This window comes from Macaca mulatta, chromosome 7, assembly GCF_049350105.2.
Source record: "Macaca mulatta isolate MMU2019108-1 chromosome 7, T2T-MMU8v2.0, whole genome shotgun sequence".
Lineage (NCBI taxonomy): Eukaryota > Metazoa > Chordata > Mammalia > Primates > Cercopithecidae > Macaca > Macaca mulatta.
Genome location: NC_133412.1, coordinates 108,174,544 through 108,198,715, shown reverse-complemented (window position 1 = coordinate 108,198,715; position 24,172 = coordinate 108,174,544). Strand labels below are relative to the sequence as shown.

The 24,172-nt window shown below is 41.5% G+C and overlaps 1 protein-coding gene and 1 long non-coding RNA gene across 6 annotated transcripts in view; both read right to left on the bottom strand.

The window, feature by feature from the left end:
- The window catches only part of FAM177A1 (family with sequence similarity 177 member A1), a 39,518-nt gene that overhangs the window by 4,853 nt on the left and 10,493 nt on the right, over positions 1-24,172 (bottom strand). For all 5 annotated transcript variants that reach the window (XM_077937692.1, XM_077937693.1, XM_015143533.3 and 2 more), the window contains one exon: positions 1,210-1,276. In XM_077937692.1, the coding sequence (XP_077793818.1) occupies positions 1,210-1,276 (67 nt within the window). The remainder of the gene's footprint in view (positions 1-1,209; positions 1,277-24,172) is intronic.
- On the bottom strand, positions 16,832-23,791 carry LOC144330215 (uncharacterized). Its single transcript, XR_013396201.1, has 2 exons — positions 22,920-23,791; positions 16,832-19,489 (listed from the first exon to the last, which is right to left on the bottom strand). It is a non-coding gene; the product is annotated as an uncharacterized LOC144330215 (long non-coding RNA).

Genomic DNA, 24,172 nt, shown 5'->3' with positions numbered 1-24,172 from the left:
AAGTATTAGTGGCTTCAGAACTCCCAACAAGTCTTTTCATATGTGTATTAGAACACTTATCACTAGGTATATCTGTTATATGTCTATGTCTTTAAGAAAAGTGTATACTGCCGGGCATGGTGGCTCATGCCTCACACTGAGGCAGGCAGATCACATGAGGTCAGGAGTTCAAGACCAGCTTGAACAACATGTTGAAACCTCATCTCTACTAAAAATATGAAATTCACTGGGCATGGTGGCGGGTGCCTGTAATCCCAGCTACTCACAAGGCTGAGACAGGATAATAGCTTGAAACCAGGAGGTGGAGGTTACAGTGAGCCAAGATCATACCACTGCACTCCAGCCTTGATGAAAGAGCAAGACTCTTGTCTCAAAAAAGAAAAATGTATACTCAGAAAGCTGGGATATCATTGGGCTGGAGGAAGGGAATGGCTTGTAGTATAACACTCACTGAGTGCCTACCATGTGCCAGGCACTGTGAAAGGTTAGATGTAGAGAGGTTAAAGAACTTACCCAAATTGATAAAGTAGATCCAAAGTTCAAAGCTAGGTCTGAATCTAAAGCTCATGCTCTTTCCATTACACCAACCTGTCTAGCATATATTGAGTGCTCAGTAAATGTCTGTTGAATCGATTACTATTCACAACTAGCTCTATTAAAAAGCAGAAAGTGATAAAAAGCTATGAGGGAGTTAAAAATGAAAACAGATGAAAGCTTTCTAATTTAAAACCTATATTTTAAATTCACATTAAGTTATAAGTTGATAATTCATTTCCTTCAAATATGACTTAGTCACATCTCAATTAAAGAAATGAAATATTAATGATATAGAAATATAAATTAACTGTAATAGATGGTTTAGAATAAGCAGTGAGACAGATTGGGAATGTTATCAATTGGAAACCAAATGACAAAGCAGCAAAATAGCTGTTAAGAGAAAGGGTTTAAGAACTTGAAAACAATATCTAAACTAATATAGTCATTTTTCATTCCTAAAAAAAAAAAAAAAAAAACCCATACTGGAAGCTGAAGAATGTTTTAATGTGAAGTACAAGTTAGGTTACTATGTCCCAATGCTAGCTAGCTCCTGAGGACAGTGATTAACTCCCTACTGTTTCTCCTTCAGTTTGGAAACATCCTATTTAGCAAAGCTCCTGTTGCTGAAGCATGTTACAGAAATTATACAGTATTCAAGCAGAAAAGCAATACCTGAGAGAGTTGATGTAGCAGCCCGAAGCATGTAAAACCATAAGTATGGGCCCCAGGTAAGTTTTGTCTGCAACAAGAAATCAGGTTAGCAACAGTCATACCTAAATTCATTCCATATATTTAGGCCAGAATGAAGTAGTCAAATACTTGGTAGGCACCAAGAATATTGTATAGGCAGTACTACAAAGAGACTGCAATCCACAATTTAAAATCTTTAGAGTTAAAATTCCACAAAGATATTTTACATTCACCCATATAACTACCACCACCTTAAGCCCATAGAAGAATCAAAAAAAGATGCAGCCGCTGAAATGGGAGCTGGTAATCGCAGTCTGCAATGAGTTGACAATCCAGAGCCTTCCTTTCTCCTGTCTTGCTAAATTTTCGCTTCCACTATTTGTAAACACAACACAGAGAGGGTGTTCAGTCAATAGAAAGAAACTTAAGGACGCCATCTGACATACTTATGCTATAGCAGGGAAATTAAGGTTCAGAGAAATTAAGCAGGATATGTAAGTGAACATCAAATGAGCTTTTAATGGTGGGAAATTAAGGGACAAATAAGTGGCAAGATAAGTTTTGTTTCTTTAAGTCTTTTTTTAATTATTATACTTTAAGTTCTAGGGTATCTGTGCACAACATGCATATTTGTTACATATGTATATATGTACCATGTTGGTGTGCTGCACCCATTAACTCATCATTTACATCAGGTACATCTCCTAATGCTATCCCTCCCCCCTCCCCCCACCCCACGACAGGCCCCACTATGTGATGTTCCCCATCCTGTGTCAAAGTGTTCTCATTGTTCAATTCCCACCTATGAGTGAGAACATGCAGTGTCTGGTTTTCTGTCCTTGCGATAGCTTACTCAGAATGATGGTTTCCAGCTTCATTCATGTCCCTACAAAGGACATGAACTCATCCTTTTTTAAGGCTGCATAGTATTCCATGGTGTATATGTGCCACATTTTCTTTTTTTTTTTTTTTTTTTTTTTTTTTTTTGTTGAGACAGAGTCTTGCTTTGTCACCCAGCCTGGAGTGCAGTGGCCGGATCTCAGCTCACTGCAAGCTCCGCCTCCCGGGTTCACGCCATTCTCCTGCCTCAGCCTCCCGAGTAGCTGGGACTACAGGCGCCCGCCACCTCGCCCGGCTAGGTTTTTGTATTTTTTAGTAGAGACGGGGTTTCACCGTGTTAGCCAGGATGGTCTCGATCTCCTGACCTTGTGATCCGCCCGTCTCGGCCTCCCAAAGTGCTGGGATTACAGGCTTGAGCCACTGTGCCCGGCCGTGCCACATTTTCTTAATCCAGTCTATCATTGATGGACATCTGGGTTGGTTCCAAGTCTTTGCTATTGTGAATAGTGCCACAATAAACATATGTGTGCATGTGTCTTTATAGCAGCATGATTTATAATCCTTTGGGTATATACCCAGTAATGGGATGGCTGGGTCAAATGGTATTTCTAGTTCTAGATCCTTGAGGAATGGCCACACTGTCTTCCACAATGGTTGAACTAGTTTACAGTCCCACCAACAGTGTAAAAGTGTTCCTGTTTCTCCACATCCTCTCCAGCACCTGTTGTTTCCTGACTTTTTAATGATTGCCATTCTAATGGTGTGAGATGGTGTTTTTGATTTGCATTTCTCTGATGGCCAGTGATGATGAGCATTTTTTCATGTGTCTGTTGGCAGCATAAATGTCTTCTTTTGAGAAGTGCCTGTTCATATCCTTCACCCACTTTTTGATGGGGTTGATTTTTTTCTTGTAAATTTGTTTAAGTTCTTTGTAGATTCTGGATATTAGCCCTTTGTCAGATGGGTAGAGGGTAAAAATTTTCTCCCATTCTGTAGGTTGCCTGTTCACTCTGCTGGTAGTTTCTTTTGCCATGCAGAAGCTCTTTAGTTTAATTAGGTCCCATTTGTCAATTTGGGCTTTTGTTGCCAATGCTTTTGATGTTTTAGTCATGAAGTCCTTGCCCATGCCTATGTCCTGAATGGTACTGCCTAGGTTTTCTTCTAGGGTTTTTATGATTTTAGGTCTAACATTTAAGTCTTTAATCCATCTTGAATTAATTTTTGTAAGAAACCTGACAAAAACAAGAAATAGGGAAAGGATTCCCTATTTAATAAATAGTGCTGGGAAAACTGGCTAGTCATAGGTAGAAAGCTGAAACTGCATCCCTTCTTTAAGTCTTAAAAAAGGGCTAGACCGAAGAACCCAAGATAAGCTCAGTGCATATTTGGTAAGCCGGGGCCACTGGCAGAATGCAATCCACAATGCACACCGACATAGTTAATCTTGGTTCTATAATTCCAAATGAATTTTGTGAAGCTTGCCAAACAGATGTTATCTGCCTTTCTAGATGAAGCCAGTGATAAAGGCATGCTTCATTGGACCAATATGTTTATCCAAAGAAAACATAGTATAAAGCCTTCAATGAATCAAATGCATTAATAATTTTTGGGTTTTTTTTTTTTAAGGCAGAGTCTCACTCTGTCACCCAGGCTAGAGTGCAGTGGTGCGATCTCAGCTCACTGCAACCTCTGCCTCCTGGGTTCAATTGATTATCACGCCCTAGCCTCATGAGTAGCTGGGATTACAGACGTGCACCAATTGCACGAATTTTTGTATTTTTAGTATAAACGAGGTTCCGCCATGTTGGCCAGGCTGGTCTCAAATTCCGGCCCCACTGACCCACCTGCCTTAGCCTCCCAAAGTGCTGGGATTACAGGAGTGAGCTACTGTGTCTGGAGAATAATTGTTTTAATATGGCTTCCAAGGAGGGGAGAAAGAGAAAAACTTGTCCATAATCTTCTTATATATACTAATGATTAAAAGGGCATTACAAAGGCAAACACAAGAATATCTGTTAAGACTGAGTGGATGGGGCCAGGCGCAGTGGCTCACGTCCGTAATCCCAGCACTTTGGGAGGCTGATGCGGGTGGATCACCTGAGGTCAGGAGCTCCAGACCAGCCTGACCAACATGAAGAAACCCCATCTCTATTCAAAATACAAAAATTAGCCAGGCATAGTGGTGCATGCCTGTAATCCCCAGCTACTCGGGAAGCTGAGGCAGGAGAATTGCTTGAATCCGGGAGGCGGAGGTTGTAGTGAGCCGAGATCGCGCCACTGCACTCCAGGGCAACAGGAGTGAAACTCCGTCTCAGAAAAAAACAAAAAAAGACTGAGTGTATGGGTGAAAACAGAAATCAACAAATAACACAGCAGTGCCATAAAAAGTAGATACGCCAGTTTCTGTGATACTGTGCCTGAAGAGACAAAGTAATGCAGCTCCGTTGTCTCTACTTACTGAAGAACGAATGTCCAAGCAAACAGATTCAGCCAAGAAAAAACTATGTATTACTGACACCCTGGATAAAATCCGCTATATCTTCTACATTCAGAGCAGGATGCGTCTTTTATGTGGGACAAGTGTTACTTTAGTGGCTCTGTTTAAGATGCTCTGATCTTATGGTTTACAGCAAATGGAAACAGTGGCAGGAGTACAAGGAAAGGAACCAATTTCAATAACACATAATACGTGATAAGGCCAAGAAACTATTTAGAAAAGGACTAGGCATGCTTTGGAGGAAAGCATACAGTTCAACAACACAGGTTTGAACTGTGTGGATCAACTTATTAATGGATTTTCTTTCAATAAATATATTAAACATTTTTTGAAAATTTGTAACAATTTTTAAAAACTCAGATGAACCTATAGACTAGAAATGTCAAAAAAATCAAGAAAAAGTATGCTGTGAATGCATAAAATAAATGTAGACACTAGTTTATCATTTATTACCATAAAATATGTGCAATTTTTAATTTTATAATAGAGTTATCAAAACTTACCCGCACAGACAGACATTACATTGTGCCATTTGCAGTCAAGAGAAATTTATTCAAACATAAAGATATAGTATTAAATCATAACTGCATGGGCCAGGCAGGGTGGCTCACACCTGTAATCCCAGCACTTTGGGAGGCTGAGGCGGGTGGATCACCTGAGGTCAGGAGTTTGAGACCAGCCTGATCAACATGGCGAAACCCCATCTCCACTAAAAATACAAAAGGCGTCTGTAATCCCAGCTACTCGGGAGGCTGAACAAGCAGGAGAATCGCTTGAACCCAGGAGGCGGAGGTTGCAGTGAGCCAAGATTGCCCCATTATACTCTAGCCTGGCAACAAAAGTGAAACTGTATCAAAAAAAAAAAAAAGTCATAACTGCATAAAATTAACTGCAGTACATAATATACTACTATAATTTCTTAGCTACCTCCTGCTGCTATTGCAGTGAGCTCAAGGGTTGTGAGTATCTGCTTAAAATGCCATGTGACATTATTCATCTCTATGTGAGCAGTTCACCTCTCCAGTAAATTGCAAATCACAGTAAAAATTGATCTCTTGTGGTTCTTACATAATTTTCAACATGTTTAGTACAATACTACAAACCTTAAATAACACCACAGGACTAATACAAAGCGCCATAACTGATGCTGGAAGTGCTCTCAAGAAGCAGGAAACAGTCATGACATTACAAGAAAAAGGTGAACTGCTTGATATATACCATAGGTTGGGGTCTGCAGCTGTGGCTACCTGCCATTTCAAGATACATGAATCCAGTGTAAGAACCATTGCAAAAAGAAAAAAAAAAAAAGAAAGAAAAGGAAATTTGTGAAGCTGTTCCTGCAGCTATGCCAGTAGGCATGAAAACCTTGCGCTTTTTGCCAAATATCTTTTTTTTTCTTTCCTTGTCTTTTTGAGACAGGGTCTCAATCTGTCACCCAGGCTGGAGTGCAAAGGTGCAATCTTGGTTCACTGCAACCTCCGCCTCTGAGGTTCAAGCAATTCTCCTGCCTCAGCTGGGATTACAGGCACCCACCACCATGCCTGGCTAATTTTTATATTTTTAGTAGAGATGGGGTTTCACCGTGTTAACCAGGCTGGTCTCCAACTCCTGACCTCAAGTGATCCACCTACATCAGCCTCCCAAAGTGCTGGGATTATAGGTGTGAGCCACCGTGCACGGCCAACTTTTTATCTTGTATTGAAAATGCAGCTTTTTTGTGCTGCAAGACTGCTTGTAAGAAAGGCATAGCTATAGACTAATATGATTCAAGAAAAAGCAGAGTTATGACAGCTTAAAGCAAAAGGACGGTAAAGTATCTGTGATGATTAATATTAGGTGTCAACGTGATTGGATCGAGGGATGCCTAGATAGCTGGTAAAGTATTGTTTCTAGGTGTGTCTGTGAAGGTGTTGCCAAAGGAGACTGACATTTGAGTCAGTGGACTCGGAGAGGAAGACCTACCCTTGATGTGGGTGGACACCATCCAATGGGCTGACAGTGCAGCTACAACAAAGCAGGCAGAAGAAAGTGGAATAAGCCACCTTGCTGAGTCTCTTCTGGCTTTCATCTTTCTCCTGTGCTGGATGCTTTCATCTGTTCCGCCGGCTCTTGGACATCAGACTTCAGGTTCTTTGGCCTTTGGACTCTTGGACTTACACCAGTGGTTTGCTGGGGGCTCTCAGGCCTTCAGCCACAGACTGAAGGCTGCACTGTCAGCTTCCCTGGTTTTGAGGCTTTCAGACTTGGACTGAGCCACTACTGGCTTCCTTCTTCCTCACCTTGTGGACAGCCTATTGTGGAACATTGCCTTGTGATCATGTCAGCCAATTATCTCGAATGAACTCCCTTGCACAGCCTGACCAATATGGTGAAACCCCATTTCTACGAAAAATACAAAAATTAGGCCAGGCGCAGTGGCTCACACCTGTAATCTCAGAACTTTGGGAGGTTGAGGTGGCTGGATCACCTGAGGTCAGGAGTTCAAGAGCAGCCTGGCCAACATGGCAAAATCCTGTCTCTACTAAAAATACAAAACTTAGCCAGGCACGGTAGCGTGCGCCTATAATCCCAGCTTCTAGGGAAGCTGAGACAGGAGAATTGCTTGAATTCGGGAGGCGGAGGTTGCAGTGAGCTGAGATTGACCCACTGCACTCCAGCCTGAGCAACAGAGCAAGACTCCGTCTCTAAATAAATAAAATAAATAAAAATACAAAAATTAGCTGGGCTGTAGTGGCACACACCTGTGATCCCAGCTACTCAGGAGACTGAGATGGGAGAATCGTTTGAACCCAGGAGGCAGAGGTTGCAGCGAGCCAAGATCGCACTACTGCACTCCAGCCTGGGCAACAGAGGGAGACCCTGTCTCAAAAAAAATAAATAAACTCCCTTTCATATATACATATATTATATTAGTTCTGTCCCTCTGGAGAACCCTAACAGTATCTAAAGCTGGAGAATTTAATGCCAGCAAAGGATGGCTTGATAATTTTACAAAGAAGTTCGGCTTTAAAAATGTCAACAAAACAACAGAAGCAGCTTCTGCCAACCAAAAGACAGCAGATGAGTTCCCACACACCATTAAGACAATCATTGAGAAGAAAGGATATCTATCAGAACAGGTTTTTAATGGAGATCAAAGTGCCTATTCTGAAAAAACATCCCTCAAAAGACATTTATTAGTAAGGAAGAGAAGTAAGCACCAGGATTCAAGGTAGAAAGGGATAGGCTAACTCTACTATTTTGTACAAATGCAGTCTGGTTTATTATTATTATTACCTTATCTATAAAGCTGCTAGCCCCTAAGCCTTAAAGGAAAAAGATAAACACCAGTTACCAGGCTTTCGTCTGTACAACAAGGCCCAGATAACAAGAACCCTTTTCCTGGACTGGTTCCATCAATGCTTTGTCCCTGAAGTCAGAAAGTATTCTTTTAATTAGGGACTGCCTTTTAAAGTTCTTTTGTTATTGGACAATGCTCCTGGCCACCCAGAACCCCACAAGTTCAACACTGAAGGCGTCAAAGTGTTGTACTTGCCCCCGAACACAACATCTCTAGTTCAGCCTCTAGATCTGGGGTCATAAGGACCTTTAAGGTTCATTACACACATTACTCTATGGGAAGTACTGTTGATGCTATAGAAGAGAACCGTGGGCTGAGCGCGGTGGCTCACGCTTATAATCCTAGCACTTTGGGAGGCCGAGGCGGGCAGATTACCTGAGCTCAGGGTTTTGCAACCAGGCTAGGCAACATGGTGAAACCCCATCTTTACTAAAATACAAAATACTAGCCAGATGTGGCAGCGTGCACCTGTAGTCCAGCTACTCGGGAGGCTGAGGCAGGAGAATTGCTTGAACCTGGGAGATGGAGGGTGCAGTGAGCCAAGATCACGCCACTGCACTCCAGCCTGGGTGACAGCGAGACTCTGTCTCAAAAAAAAAAAAAAAAAAAAAGAGAACCCCGATAAAGAAAACATCATGAAAGTCTGGAAGGATTACACCACTGAAGATGCCATTGTCATAGAAAAAGCTGTGAAAGACATCAAACACAAAACAAATTTCTGCTGGAGAAAACTGTGTCCAAGTGTTGTGCACATCTTCACAGGATTTATGACACAGCCAATCAATGAAATCATGAAAGATATGGTAGATATGAAAAGAAAGGTGGGCTGGGGGGTGGAGGGTTTTAAAATTTGGATCTTGGAGAAATTCAAGAGCTAATAGACACACCAGAGATATTAACAGAAAATGGCTTGATAGAGATGAGTGCCTCCAAACCATTGCCAGATGATGAAGAAGATGTAAAAGCAGCAGTGCCAGAAAAGAAACTGACATTAGACAATCTGGCAGAAGGGCTCTGATTTTTCAAGACTTCTTGACTTCTTTTACAACATGGACCCTTCTATACAGGCAGTGAAACTAAAGCAAATGGTGGGAAAAGAACTGTTACCACATAGAACATTTTTTAGGGAAATGAAAAGTATAAAAAAGTCAGACAGAAATTACTATGTATTTCCATGAAGTTACAGCGAGTATGCCTTTCTCTCTCACCTCCCCTTCCACCTCCTGCCATGCCTAACACAGCAAGACCAACCCCTCCTCTTCCTCCTCAGCCTACTCAATGTGAAGACAATGAGAAAGAAGACTTATGATGATGATCCACTTCCCACTTAATGAACAGTAAATATATTTTCTCTTCCTTATAATTTTCTTAACCTTTTCTTTTCTCTCTTCTCTTCTCTTCTTTTCTTTTCCTTCCAGATGGAGTCTCTGTCACCCAGGCTGGAGTGCAGTGGCGGGATCTCGCCTCACTGCAACCTCTGCCTTCCGGGTTCAAGTGATTCTCCTGCCTCAGCCTCCCGAGTAGCTGGGGCTACAGGTGCATGCCACCACACCTGGCTAATTTTTTGTATTTTTAGTAGAGACGGTGTTTCACCATGTTAGCCAGGATGGTCTTGATCTCCTGACCTCGTGATCTGCCCACCTCAGCCTCCCAAAGTGCTGGGATTACAGATGTGAGCCACCACGCCTGGCCACCTATAACAATATTTTAAAAATATATATATATAAACTTACACAAATATACACATATTTGAGGAATATTAACTGAAACTAAATTAATACGTAAGAGAATTAGAGAAAATATGTTTATTCTTAAGGTACATCTAAGGTAAAATTGAAGTGAATTACTATAAGATTATAAAAAGATCTAGGTCTCCACTTCTTTTTTTTTTTTTTGAGATGGAGTCTTGCTCTGTCACCCAGGCTGGAATGCAGTGGCGCAACCTCGGTTCACCGCAACCTCCGCCTGCCAGGTTCAAGCAAGTCTCTGCCTCAGCCTCCCAAGTAGCTGGGATTACAGGCACCCACCACCACACCCGGCTAATTTTTGTATTTTTAGTAGAGATGGGGTTTCACCATCTTGGCAAGGCTGATCTTGAACTCCTGACCTCGTGATCCACCCGCCTCGGCCTCCCAAAGTGCTGGGATTACAGGTGTGAGTCACCACGTCTAGCATAGGCCTCCACTTCTTATGCTCTATTAGTATTATATGCCAGGAGTATTAATCTTAAATATTTATCTTAAATATCAGGGTTTTAAAAATTGAGTCTGTTTTACAAATGTACTATGTAAATACAGGACCTTTTCAAAATTCCTTTGTCTTACCATTAATTGTATTAAAACAAAACAGAAAAAGTCTGTTCTTAACATTAAGTGAAGCCAGGTTTGTCTTCAGTTGTTAAAAAGTACTCCAATGTACAAGCACGGGCTGTTGTATTGGTCTTGACAGGAAACCAAATGATACATTCAAATTGGCTAGTAGTGGTGAGATTTAGGCTGTACACATTAAAAAAAACTTTTTAAATTGTCTAATAGGGTATTATCTACAAAGATGTGGACAGGGTTTCCAACAATGAACAGAATAGTACCCCAGGGCTAGCAGCACTGAGAAAACCATTAATATCCCTGCTGCTGTTAAAATGTGTCCCCTAAAAAACCTGTGTTGGAAACAATATACAGTGTTGGGAGCTGGGACTGAATGAGCAGTGATTATGCCAATGACGTCTCCAGCATCATGAATGGATTAATGCCATTATTATGGAAGTGGGTTTGTTATAAAATCATGAGCTCTGTCCCCTTCTCTCTCTGACTCTCTCTCACCCTCTCGCCTTCTGCTATGTTCAATGATGCAGCAAGAAGGCCCTTGCCAGATGCCAGTCCCTCAACCTTGGACTTCCTTGCCTCCACAACTGTAAGCCAATAAAGTTCTGTTCTTTATTAATTACTCAGTCTGTGGTATTCTGTTATAGCAGCACAAAATGGACTATCACAAACCCAATATCTGAAAGGGTAAAAAGAGAGAGCAGTTACTGGGAACCCCAGGAGGATACCCAAATGGAGAAGGCTTCCCAATAGTAGCTGTGGCCTTAGTAGAAAATCCAGTTACCCATGGCATATAACAAGGAAGGAATCCGAGAATCTGAATGGTGAAGAGTAAATAACACAACCTCATTTTATTCCCTGCCCTCTAATTTCCTGCTGGTGGCTCACATTGGCAAAACTCAACAGAAAGCCAGAGGACAAAGGAGTCTACTAATACAGCGCATACATGCCAAAGTACAATGCAGCATGCAGAGGAGTAGAGAGTAAATCTGCAGGAGCAAACAGAAAATTCACATGATGCCTAGTCCACAAACACGAGAAACGATATGGTGATTAGAAGTAGTTTTATGGTTACCTGTTATCAAAATGCTCTAACATTAAGACACCAATCATCTGTTAACATATTCCACTATGTAAAAGATTTTCTACTTATACAATAAAAAAACCTATTTATTGCCACCAATGGAGATTCTGAAATATGTATCAGAAAAATTATCCATGTAAAACTAATAGACGAAAACACAGGGGAAAACTATATAACATTGGTCTGGGCAATACTTTTTTGTATTTGACCCCAAAAGCTCAGGCAACAAAACCAAAACCAGATTAATGGGATTACATCAAAATAAAAAGCTTCTGTACAGTAAAAAAACAATCAACAGAGTGAAGTGACCACCCATGGAATGGGAGAAAATACTTGCAAGCCATACATTTGATTAAGGGGTTAATATCCAAAATATGTAAAGAACTCAAACAACCCAAAAGCAAAAAAACAACCTAATTAAAAACTAGGCTAAGGACCTGAACAGATACTTCTCAAGAGAAGGCATATGAATAGTCAAAAGATACATGAAAAAATGTTCAACATCACTAATCATTAGGGAAAGGCAAATTAAAATCACAATGAGATATCTATCACCACATACCTGTCAAAATGGATATTATCAAAAAGATAAAAGATAACAAATGTTAGCAAGGATGTAGAGAAAAGGGAACCCAGGTACACTTGTTGGTGGGAATGTAAATCAGTATAGGAGTTTGGAAAACAGGATGGAGGTTCCTCGAAAAACTAAAAACAGAGTTACTATATAATCCAGCAATTCAATTTCTGAATATATATTGAAAGGAATTGGAATCAGGGTATCAAAGAGATATCTGCACTCCCACGTTTATTATATCATTATTCACAATGGCCACATTATGGAACCAACCTAAGTGTCCATATCAGATGAATGGATAAAGAAAATGTGATATATATACAAAATGAAATACAATTCAGCCTTTAAAAATAGGGAATTGTGTCATTTGTGCAACATGGATGAACCTGGAGGACATTATCCTAGTAAAATAACCCAGGCACAGAAAGGCATAATACCACGTTTTCACTTTTATGTGGAATCCAAAACTGAACTGATAGAAACAGAGAGCACAATAGTGGTTACCAGAGGCTAGGGGTTAAGGGGAAATGGGGAGATGTTGGTCAAAGAGCTCAATGTTACAGTTAGGAAGAATAAATGGTAAGTACTTGAGGCAATAAATATGTTTAATAAAAACAGAAAAATGGGCCGGGCGTGGTGGCTCACGTCTGTAATCCCAGCACTTTGGGAGGCCGAGGTGGGCAGATCATCTGAGGTCGGGAGTTTGAGACCAGCCTGACCAACATGGAGAAACCCTGTCTCTACTAAAAATACAAAATTAGCCAGGTGTGGTGGCGCATGCCTGCAATCCCAGCTACTCAGGAGGCTGAGACAGGAGAATCACTTGAACCTGGGAGGCGGAGGTTGCGGTGAGCTGAGATGGCGCCATTGCACTCCAGCCTGGGCAACAAGAGCAAAACTCGTCTCAAAAAAAACAAAGAAAAAAAAAACAAAAATGATTCAAAAGCCTCTATTATGTATACATTCCATACATTCCATTAACTATAACAATAGCATTTAAATATATACATGAAGTTGGTATCAAGATGCTCTTTTACTACTTTAAACGACGCAAGAAAAATGGATTTGAGGCCAGGAACTCATGCTTGTAATCCCAGCACTTTGGGAGGCCAAAATAGGAGGATCATTTGAGCCCAGGAGTCCAAGACCAGACTGGGCAACATAATGAGACCTTATCTCTACAAAACATTTCAAAAATTAGACAGGTGAGGTGGCCTATACCTGTAGTCACAGCTACTTAGAAGGCTGAGGTGGAAAGATCATTTGAGCCTAGGAGGTTAAGGCTACAGTGAGCCATTATCATGCCATAGTACTACAGCCTGGGCAACAGAGCAAGACCTTGTCTCAAAAAGCAAAAAAAAAAAAAAAAAAAGGATTGGAATTCCTACGATTTTCATATTATCAGACAATGGTTTTAATACTTTGTTTCTAGGCTGGGTGCAGTGCCTCACGCCTGTAATCCCAGCACTTCGGGAGGCCAAGGTGGGTGGATTACAAGGTCAGGAGTTCAAGACCAGCCTGGCCAACATGGTGAAACCCTGTCTCTACTAAAAATACTAAAATTAGCTGGGCATGGTGGCAGGCACCTGTAATCCCAGCTACTTGGGAAGCTGATAAAGGAGAACCGTTTGAACCTGGGATGTGAAGGTTGCAGTGAGCCAAGATCGCACCACCGCACTCCAGCCCCAGCGACAGGATGAGAATCCATCTCAAAAAAAAAAAAAAAAAAATTGCTTCTTATACCTTTTAAAACAAAGTCTACATTAATGAAAAACAAAATTAACAGCCATCTATTGCTGGTGGAAGCTGAAGGAAATGCATAGCAGGTAACACATTTTTATTTAAAGAATATTCTGCCTGAGCACCATTCTGTCTATATAAAAGGATTCAAAAAGTAATCAAATACTCAGCTCGCAACTTCCCTAAATGGCATTTAAGATGTGCTTATCTTGCCAGAGAAAAATTGAAAAAACTATTCAGGTGGGAGTCTTTGGTTAGTTCTAAGCTTTAAAAATCTTTTCTGGCCGGGCGCGGTGGCTCAAGCCTGTAATCCCAGCACTTTGGGAGGCTGAGACCGGCGGATCACGAGGTCAGTAGATCGAGACCATCCTGGCTAACACGGTGAAACCCCGTCTCTACTAAAAAATACAAAAAACTAGCCAGGCAAGGTGGCGGGCGCCTGTAGTCCCAGCTACTCAGGAGGCTGAGGCAGAAGAATGGCGTGAACCCGGGAGGCGGAGCTTGCAGTGAGCTGAGATCCGGCCACTGCACTCCAGCCTGGGCGACAGAGCGAGACTCCGTCTCAAAAAAAAAAGTCTTTTCTGAACAGAAATGAGAATGTTGTCTGGCCAAAAAAAAAAGATTCAATGGAAAATTCTCCTGAGTGGCTGAATACATTATGGTTTAATACAATATGGTTAAACCATAATGTATTCTATTAATATTTAAAGTTTCCCTCCAGGGCGGAGCTTGCAGTGAGCCGAGATTGCACCACCGCACTCCAGCCTGAGCAACAGAGCAAGACTCTGTCTCAAAAAAAAAAAAAAAAAAAAGTTTCCCTCCAAAAATATTATAGTTATTTAAGGGAAATAAAACCACCTGCAAGTTTACTTTATGAATATAATTCTACATTAAGCTACAGCATTAAAAAATAACAACAAAAAAATATGGTGACAGACTAATATTAACATGGGCGTACATAAAAAATAAACCAGATGAAGTCATTTGCAATTCAGGCAGCTATTAAAAAAAATCAGAGAAATAGGCCGGGTGCGGTGGCTCACGCCTGTAATCCCAGCAATTTGGGAGGCCGAAGCGTGCGGATCACGAGGTCAGGAGATCGAGACCATCCTGGCTAACACAGTGAAACCCCATCTCTACTAAAAATACAAAAAACTTAGCTGGTCGTGGTGGCGGGCAGGCGCCTGTAGTCCCAGCTACTCAGAAGGCTGAGGCAGGAGAATGGCGTGAACCCAGGAGGCGGAGTTTGCAGTGAGTGGAGATGGTGCCACTGCACTCCAACCTGGGCAACAGAGCAAGACTCCATCTCAAAAAAAAAAAAAAAAATCAGAGAAATAAATTGTAAATTGTATCTCTTTTTGCTAAACACTTAAATAATTATTACTCTATCTCAGTTAATTTAGTCAACATGTATAGTCATATTTCCTAATTATATAAATTCTTCATGAGCTGTATTAGGTTTTTCTGTGAAAATTTTACTTAGAATTCAAGTAAAATGTCCTCTCTCACTTCAGGCTGAATAACATAAAGCTACCAACTGACAGTATAGTAACAGCTCATATTTGCCTAAAAAAATCATTGTACTGTTTTGTTTTTGTTTTTGTTTTTGTTTTTGAGATAAAGTCTTGATCTGTTGCCCAGGCCGGAGTGCAGTCGCTCGATCTCGGCTCACTGCAACCTCCATCTCCCAGGTTCAAGCAATTCTCCTGCCTCAGCCTCCCGAGTAGCTGGGATTACAGGTGCGCACTACCACGCCCAGCTAATTTTTGTATTTTTAGTAGAGTCGAGGTTTCCCCATGATGGCCAGGCTGGTCTCAAACTCCTGACCTCAGTGATCTGCACACCTCGGCCTCCCAAAGTGCTGGGGTTACAGGCGTGAGCCACTGCACCTGGCCCATTGCACCACTGCACTCTCTTAAATGCATGAAGTACCAAAAGGGATTTTTTTTTTTTGAGACAGAGTCTCACTCTGTGGTCAAGGCTGGAGTACAGTGGGGCGGTCTCTGCTCACTGCAATCTCCACCTCCTGGATTCAAGCCCTTCTCCTGCCTCAGCCTCCCAAGCTGGGATTATAGGCTCGTGCCACCAAGCCCAGCTAATTTTTGTATTTTTAGTAGAGATGGGGTTTCAGGGTTTCACCACGTTGGCCAGGCTCAAACCCCTGTCCTCAAGTGATCTGCCCACCTCAGCCTCCCAAAGTGCTGGGATTACAGGCGAGAGCCACCATGCCTGGCCCAAAAGAAAAAATAAAATTTTAAAGCTTTAAACTTGATATTTCAAAATTGGAATCACAAAACAAATCAATTTTATAAACTCTAAAATGATACTAAATCTGGGTGCAGGACTAGATTTGTTATTTAAAAAAGAAAATAATACTAAATAGGAACTATAGAGAAAATTAATTAATTACTTAATTAATTTTGAGATGGCATTTCACTCTTGTTGCCCAGGCTGGAGTGCAATGGCTGGATCTCAGCTCACTGCAACCTCCACCTCCTGGCTTCAAGCGATTCTCCTGCTTCAGCCTCCCAAGTGGCTGGGATTACAGGCACCCGCCCCCATGCCTGGCTAATTTTTTGTATTTTTTTTTTTTTTAGTAGAGATGGGGTTTCACCATGTTGGCTAGGCAGGTCTCAAACTCCTGACCTCAGGTGATCCACCCACCTTGTCCTCCGAAAGTGCTGGGATTACAGGCAAGAGCCACCATGCCTGGCCCCAAAGGGAAAATATAATTTTAAAGCTTTAAAACTGGTATTTCAAAATTGGAGTCATAAAACAAATCAATTTCATAAACTCTAAAATGATACTAAAATATGAATATAGGACTAGATCTTTTTCCCCCCCCCCGCCGAGATGGAGTCTCGCTCTGTTGCCGGACTGGAGTGCAGTGGCGTGATCTTGGCTCTCTGCAATCTCCAACTCCCGGGTTCAAGCCATTCTCCTGCCATTCATCCACCCACCTCGGCCTCCCAAAGTGCTGGGATTACAGGCATGGAGCACCACGCCCTACCTTTTTTTTTTTTTAAGTGATACTAAATAGGAACTATAGAGAAATTTTTAAAAATAAGTTATGAGGTTTCAATCTCGAATGGAGTTCTCAAATTACCTCAAGCAAAGAAAAAAAAAACCTCAAGTAAAATTTCTTGTGCTACTTGCTCTATTTGCTTTATTAATTAATACTACCATATATGTATATAGTTCTTAGTTATTTTTCTTTTCTTTCTTTTTTTTTTTTGTTTTGAGACAGGGTCTCACTTTGTTGCCCTGGCTGGAGTACAGTAGCATGCTCATGACTCATTGCAGCCTTGAATTCCTGGGCTCAAGCAATCCTCTTGCCTCAGCCCTCCAAAGCAAAGATTATAGGCATGAGGCACTGTGCTCAGCCAAGTCACTTTTCAATGAGTTTTCACAGATATTATCTCATTTAATCTTTAAAAACAGCTACACGTAGGTGAGGCAAGTTATCTCTCTTCTTTGTAATCACGGAACTTTACAATGAAAGTTAAGTCTCTGTCAAAGCAAGGTGACTACTACAGGACAGAACCAGAACTAAAAATCAAGTTTCTGACGTCTCATGGTACCTCTCAGTAAAGAAAATATAAATAGGTTTCTTATCACCCAGGGATCTGTTGGATTGGGCTTCATAATTCAGGGAAATTCCAATATGCATATACTATATACATGGTCATTAAAGATTTTAAGAGTGGATATAGATATCTATCATAACAGCATGAGGAACTCTGGACCCACTTCCCAGTAAAACTGATGAAATTTATAAATAAATAAACATTTAAAGCCCCTGGAAATGGTCTTAATGGCATATAAATGACTACACATCTATTCAAGAAAATCTATGAAACTTTGGTAAGAAAAGCAAACGTCTGTGGTAACTGAACTAAGACCACTCCCTCTCAGCACCCTCCCAGCAAAGGAAGGCAGAAACTGCACTTCAGACTGGTATGGCCAAGAATACAGGGTTCTCCCTCCCCTCAGCTTCCAGTTGGGTTTTCTTCTCAGGAGGAACAGAATATTAACCAGCACTTCTCATCTATTACTGAGACCAATTTCCAGTTAAGTGTGGTTGACAGGGGGACTCTCTTCTTCCACCAGCCTCCACTCACAGAATGGAGGGTCTACCTTGAGCATGGCACCACTGAGAACACCAGGGCCCTGAGCACCTTTACCTAGTTCATAAAGCAGTGGTTCTACACCAGCAGAGGCAAGTCAAAAATACTTAAAGCTACTAACCCCACTTCCCATAAATGCTCAGCTCCTAAAGTGAAGGTGTTATTCAGACAGAAATGAGCCATTGTCCCCAACCCCAGCTTCAAAACCTTGGCTCAGAGATTGCCGTGAGTGAGAGGCAGAAGGGCGGGGCTGGGGTAGGGGAGCCAGCCAGGACAGGAAACAAAACAGACAACTCCTAATCTCTTCCCAAAGGAACTGACTTCATTTGCAACACACCTAAGAAAAGTCCAAAGCTAAGGGTGTTCTCAAAAACACTGGAGATTGCAGCAAAAGGTACAGTGGTCCCCCTTTATCTGCAGGGGCTGTGTTCCAAGACCTCCCATGGATGACTGAAACTGCGCATAATACTGAACCCTATACTATGTTTTTTCCTATATACACATACCTATGATAAAGTTTAATTTATAGATTAGTCACAGTAAGAGATTAAGAATAGCTAATAATAGAATAATTATCCCAATACACTGTAATAATAGTTACATGAATGTGGTCTCCCAAAATATCATCTTGTACTGTATTCGCTCTTCTTCTTCTGATGGAGGTACCAAGTGTGACAGTATGAGATTTTCTGATGCTACTCAGAATGGTGATCAACTTGAAGTTTATCAATTGTTTATTTCTGGAATGTTCCATTTAATATTTTCAGAGCACAACTGGCCATGGGTAACCACAAAAAGTAAAACCACAAATAAAGGGGGGACTACTGTAACTGGGAGAAGATTCTTAGATTCAATAAAAATACAGGCTAAACTGTAGGCTAGCTAATTTGCAGGAAAGAATAGGAGTGGAGAATAGACTTCACTAAAACAACACAGCAGTCACTAAACAAATAGGCAAATAACAATGACAAGATGTGGGGGTGCAGTACCCGGAGTTGCTATAATATATAATCTAAAATATCTAATTTCCAACAAAAAATTATGAGACATGCAAAGAAACAAAGAAGTATGACCCACACACAGGAAAAAAAAATCAGGCAACAAAAAATACCTGTGAGAGTGACAAGATGCTGGATTTAACAGAAAAAAAAAAACCAAATAGCTTTCAAAAATGTTTGAAGACCTAAGAAAATAATAAATTAAAAATAAAGGAAGGTATAACAGTATCACATCAAGTAGAGAATATCAAAAAAGAGACAGAAATTATTAAAAACAAAACAAAACAAAAACTGACCAGGCACAGTGGCTCATGCCTGTAATCCTAGCACTTTGGGAGGCCAAGGCAGGTGGATCAAATGAGGTCACGAGTTCCAGACCAGCCTGGCCAACATGGTGAAACCCAATCTCTACTAAAAATACAGAATTTAGCCCGGGAGTGGTGGTACATGCCGGTAAGCCCAGTTACTCCAGAGGCTAAGGCAGGAGAATCACCTGAATCCAGGAGGCAGAGGTTACAGTGAGCCAAGATCGTACCACTACACTCCAGCCTGGGTGATAAGAGCGAAACTCCATCTTAAAAAAAAAAAAAAAAAAAAAAACAGCCAGGTGCAGTGGCTCACTCCTGTAATCCTAGCACTTGGGGAGGCCAAGGAAGGTGGATCATTTGAGGTTAGGAGTTCAAGACCAGCTTGGCTGTCTCTACGAAAACCACAAAATTGATGGAGTGTGGTGGCTCATGCCTGTAATCCCAGCACTTTGGGAGGCTGAGGCAGATGGATCACGAGGTCAGGAGTTCGAGACCAGCCTGACCTACATGGTGAAACCCCATCTACTAAAATACAAAAATTAAAAAATACAAAAATCCCAGCTACTCGGGAGGCTGAGGCAGGAGAATCACCTGAACCAGGGAGGCGGAGGTTGCAGCAAGCCGAGATTACACCACTGCACTCCAGCCTGGTGACGAGCGAGACCCAGTCTCAAAAAAAAAAAAGGAAATGCTTCTGTAGAAAATATTCACTTAATCCTAAAGATAACAGTAGAAAAGAAAGGAGCAAAAAGACATGAGACATAGAAAATAAAAGGTAAAATGGCAGAGGTAAATCCAACTAAATCAACATAAAATATGAATGGATTAACAACCAAATCAAAGGACAGAGATTGTCAGATTGGATTAAAAAAACAAGATCCAACTATATGCTGTCTACAAGAGATAATTGAGATTAAAAAGTACAAACAGATTGACAGTAAAAGGGATGGAAGAAGATATACAAAACACTATAAGAAAGCTCACACTGGCCAGGTGCGGTGGCTCACACTTATAATCTCAGCACTTTGGGAGGCCGAGGCAGGTGGATCACAGCATCAGGAGATTGAGACCATCCTGACTAACATGGTGAAACCCCATCTCTACTAAAAATAGAAAACATTAGCTGGGTGTGGTGGCACGCACCTGTAATCCCAGCTACTCGGGAGGCTGAGGCAGGAGAAGGGCATGAACCTGGGAGGCGGAGCTTGCAGTGAGCCGAGATCATGCCACTGCACTTCAGCCTGGGCAACAGAGTGAGACTCCATCTCAAAAAAAAAAAAGAAAGAAAGCTCACATGGCAATATCAGTAGCAGACAAAATAGACTTTTTTTTCTGAGGCAAGATCTTACTCTGTCACCTAGACTGGAGTGTAGTGGTGAGATCACAGTTGACTGCAGCCTCAACCTTCTGGGCTCCAGCGATCCTCCCAACTCAGCTCTCCAAGTAGCTGGGCCCACAGGTATGTGCCACTACGCATGGCTAATTTTTTTATCTTTTGTAGAGACAAGGTCTCACTACATTTCCCAGGCTGGTCTCAAACTCCTGGGCTCAAGAAATCCCTCTGCCTCAGCCTCCCAAAGTGCTGGGATTACAGGCATGAGACACCATGCTGGGCCTAAAATAGACTTTAAAACAAAAAATGTAACTAGAGGTAAAGAAGGACATCTTATAATGATAAAAGGGTCAATCTATCAGGAAGATATGAAATTATAAATACATATGCAGTTATGCAGAGTGCCAAAGTACATGAAACAAATCTGACAGAGAGGGAGAAATAGACAATTCAACAATCATAGTTAAGACTGCAATATCTCACTTTTAATAATAAATAGCGCATGGGCGCAGCGGCTCACACCTGTAATACCAGCTCTTTGGGAGGCCAAGGTGGGCGGATCATGAGGTCAAGAGATTGAGACCATCCTGGCCAACATGGTGAAACCCCATCTCTATTGAAAATACAAAACTTAGCCAGGCGCACACCTGTAATCTCAGCTACTTGGGAGGCTGAGGCATGAGAATCACTTGAACCTGGGAGACAGAGGTTGCAGTGAGCTGAAATTGTGCCACTGCACTCCAGCCTAGGCAACAAGAGTGAAACTCTGTCTCGAAAAATAACAATAATAAATAGGACAACTGGGCAGACAATCAGCAAGGAAACAGAAGCTTGAACAATACTATAAAATCAATTAGACCTCACAGACACCTACAGAACAACACTTTCAACAACAGAATATACATTCTTCTCAAGTACATATGGAACATTCTCTAAGACAGACCACCCACTAGGCAGGCTATAAAACAAAGGTCAGTAAATTTAAAGGGCCAAATAATATAAAGTATGTTCTCTGATCAGAATGGAGTGAAATCAGAAACCAATAAAAGAAAAAAAAATAGACAAACTCACAAATATGTGGGAAGTAAACAACATACTTCTAAATAACCAATGGGTCAAGGAAGAAAATCAAAAGGAAAAAAAAGAAAATACTTTAAATAAAAATGAAGGTATAGGCCGGGCACAGTGGCTCACGTCTGTAATCCCAGCACTTTGCGAGGCCAAGGCATGCAGATCACCTAAGGTCAGGAGTTTGAGACCAGCCTGGCCAATATGGTGAAACCCTGTCTCTACTAAAAATACAAAAAATTAACTTGGCATGGTGGCATGCGTCTGTAATCCCAACTACTCAGGAAGCTGAGGCAGGAGAATTGCTTGAACCCAGGAGGCAGAGGTTGCAGTGAACCAAGACCATGCCAGGGCACTCCAGCCTGGGCGACAGAGTGAGACTCTGTCTCAAAAAAAGAAGATATAACATACAAAAACTTATGGGAAGCAGGGCATGGTGATGCACATCTGTAAACCCTGCTACTTGTGAGGCTGAAGCAGGAGGATCGCTTGAGCCCATGAGTTCGAAGCCAGCCTAGGCAATATAGCAGAACCCCATTTGTAAACAAGAATAACAAAAATTTATGGAATAAAACTAAGGCAGTACTTAAAGGGAAACTTGTATTTGTAAACGCCCAATTAAGAAAGAACAATAACCTAGACTTCTGCCCTAGGACACTAGAAAATGAAATACAAACTACACCTAAAGCAAACAGAAGGAAGGAAATAATACAGGCAGGAGCAGAAATTAATACAGAATAGAAAACCAACAATCATGAAACCAAAAGGTGGTTCTCAGAAAAGATCAACAAAATTGGCAAACCTTTGGCTAGATTGACCAAAAAGAAAGAGGAAATACCCAAAATTACTAGAATCTAAAAAGAAAAGGAAAATGAACCTTATGAAAAATAAAAAGTATCATAACAAAATACTACTATATGCCAATAAATTAGATAACAGATAAAATGGACAAATTCCTAGAAAGACACAAACTCATACACAACTGACTCAAGAAGAAAACAATCTTAATAGCCCTATAGCAAGTGAAGAGACTGAATTAGCAATCAAAAAAACTACCCACAAAGAAAAGTCAAGGAGGCTTCACAGCTGAAGTCTTGTGAACATTTAAAAAATAATTAAGGCTGGGCACGGTAGCTCACACCTGTAATCCTAGCACTTTGGGAGGCTGAGGCGGGCGATCATTTGAGGTCAGGAATTCAAGACCAGCCTGACCAACATATTGAAACCCCATCTCTACTAAAAATACAAAAAAAAGTAGCCAGATGTTGTGGCATGTGCCTGTTGTCCCAGCTACACGGTAGCCTGAAGCAGGAGAATTGCCTGAACCCAGAAGGCGGAGGTTGCAGTGAGCCAAAATCTCACCACTGCACTCCAGCCTGGGTCACAGAGCGAGACTCTATCTCAAAAAATAAAAATAAAAAAATAAAAAATAAAAAATAATTGGCCAGGCGCAGTGACTCACGCCTGTAATCCCAGCACTTTGAGAAGCTAAGGTGGACAGATCACTTGAGGTCAAGAAAGACCGGCCTGGCCAACATAGTGAAAACATGTCTCTACTAAAAATACAAAATTTAGCTGGGTGTGGTGGGGCGTTCCTATAGTCCCAGCTACTCGGGAGGCTGAGGCAGGAGAATTGCCTGAACCGGGGTGGCAGAGGTTTCAGTGAGCCGAGATCGCGCCACTGCACTCCAGCCTGGGTGACAAAGTCAGACTCCATCTCAAAAAATAAAAATAAAACAAACAAATAAATAAATAACCTAATCAAAATAAGCAAAGGAAGATATACAAACGACCAATAGGAAAGGATGCTCAACATCAATGACCATCAAGGAAATGTAAATCAAAACCACAATGAAATAACACATTCACTAGGATTACTAAAATCAAGAAGATACATAGCCCAAGGCACAAGAGAACAAAAAAATAAAAAGACACATAATAACAAGTGATGTTGAATATGTGGAGAAACCATTATCCTTACACACTGCTGGTAGGAATTTAAAATAGTGTAGCCACTTTGGAAAACAGTCTGGCAGTTCCGCAAATATTTAAACATAGTCAGAGCTGGGTGTAGCGGCTCATGCCTGTAATCCCAGCACTTTGGCAGGCTGAGGCAGGAGTTCCAGACCAGCTTAACCACATGGTGAAACTGCATCTCTACTAAAAAAAATACAAAAATTAGCCAGGCATGGAGGTGTATGCCTGCAATCCCTCCTACTTGGAAGGCTGAGGTACGAGAACTGCTTAAACCCAGGAGGCAGAGGCTTCGATGAGCCACGACTGTGCCACTGCACTCCAGCCTGAGTGACAGAGACCCTGTCTCAAAAAAAAAAAGAGTTATCACAAGACCCAGCAATTCTAGTCCTAGTTATGTACCCCTAAAAAATGAAAATATACATCCACACAAAACCCAGTACAAGACTGTTCATAGCAGCATTACTCATAATAACTCATAAAAGGCAGAAACAAGCCAGGCACAGTGGCTCACACCTATAATCCCAGCACTTTGGGAGGCCAAAGTGGGTGGATCACTTGAGGTCAGGAGTTCGAGACCAGCCTGACCAACATGGTGAAACCCTGTCTCTACTAAAAGTACAAAAAATTAGCCAGGCATGGTGGCAGGTGCCTGTAATCCCAGCTACTCGTAGGGAGGCTGAGGTAGGAGAATCACTTGAACCTGGGAGGCGGAGGCTGCAGTGAGCCAAGATCATGCCA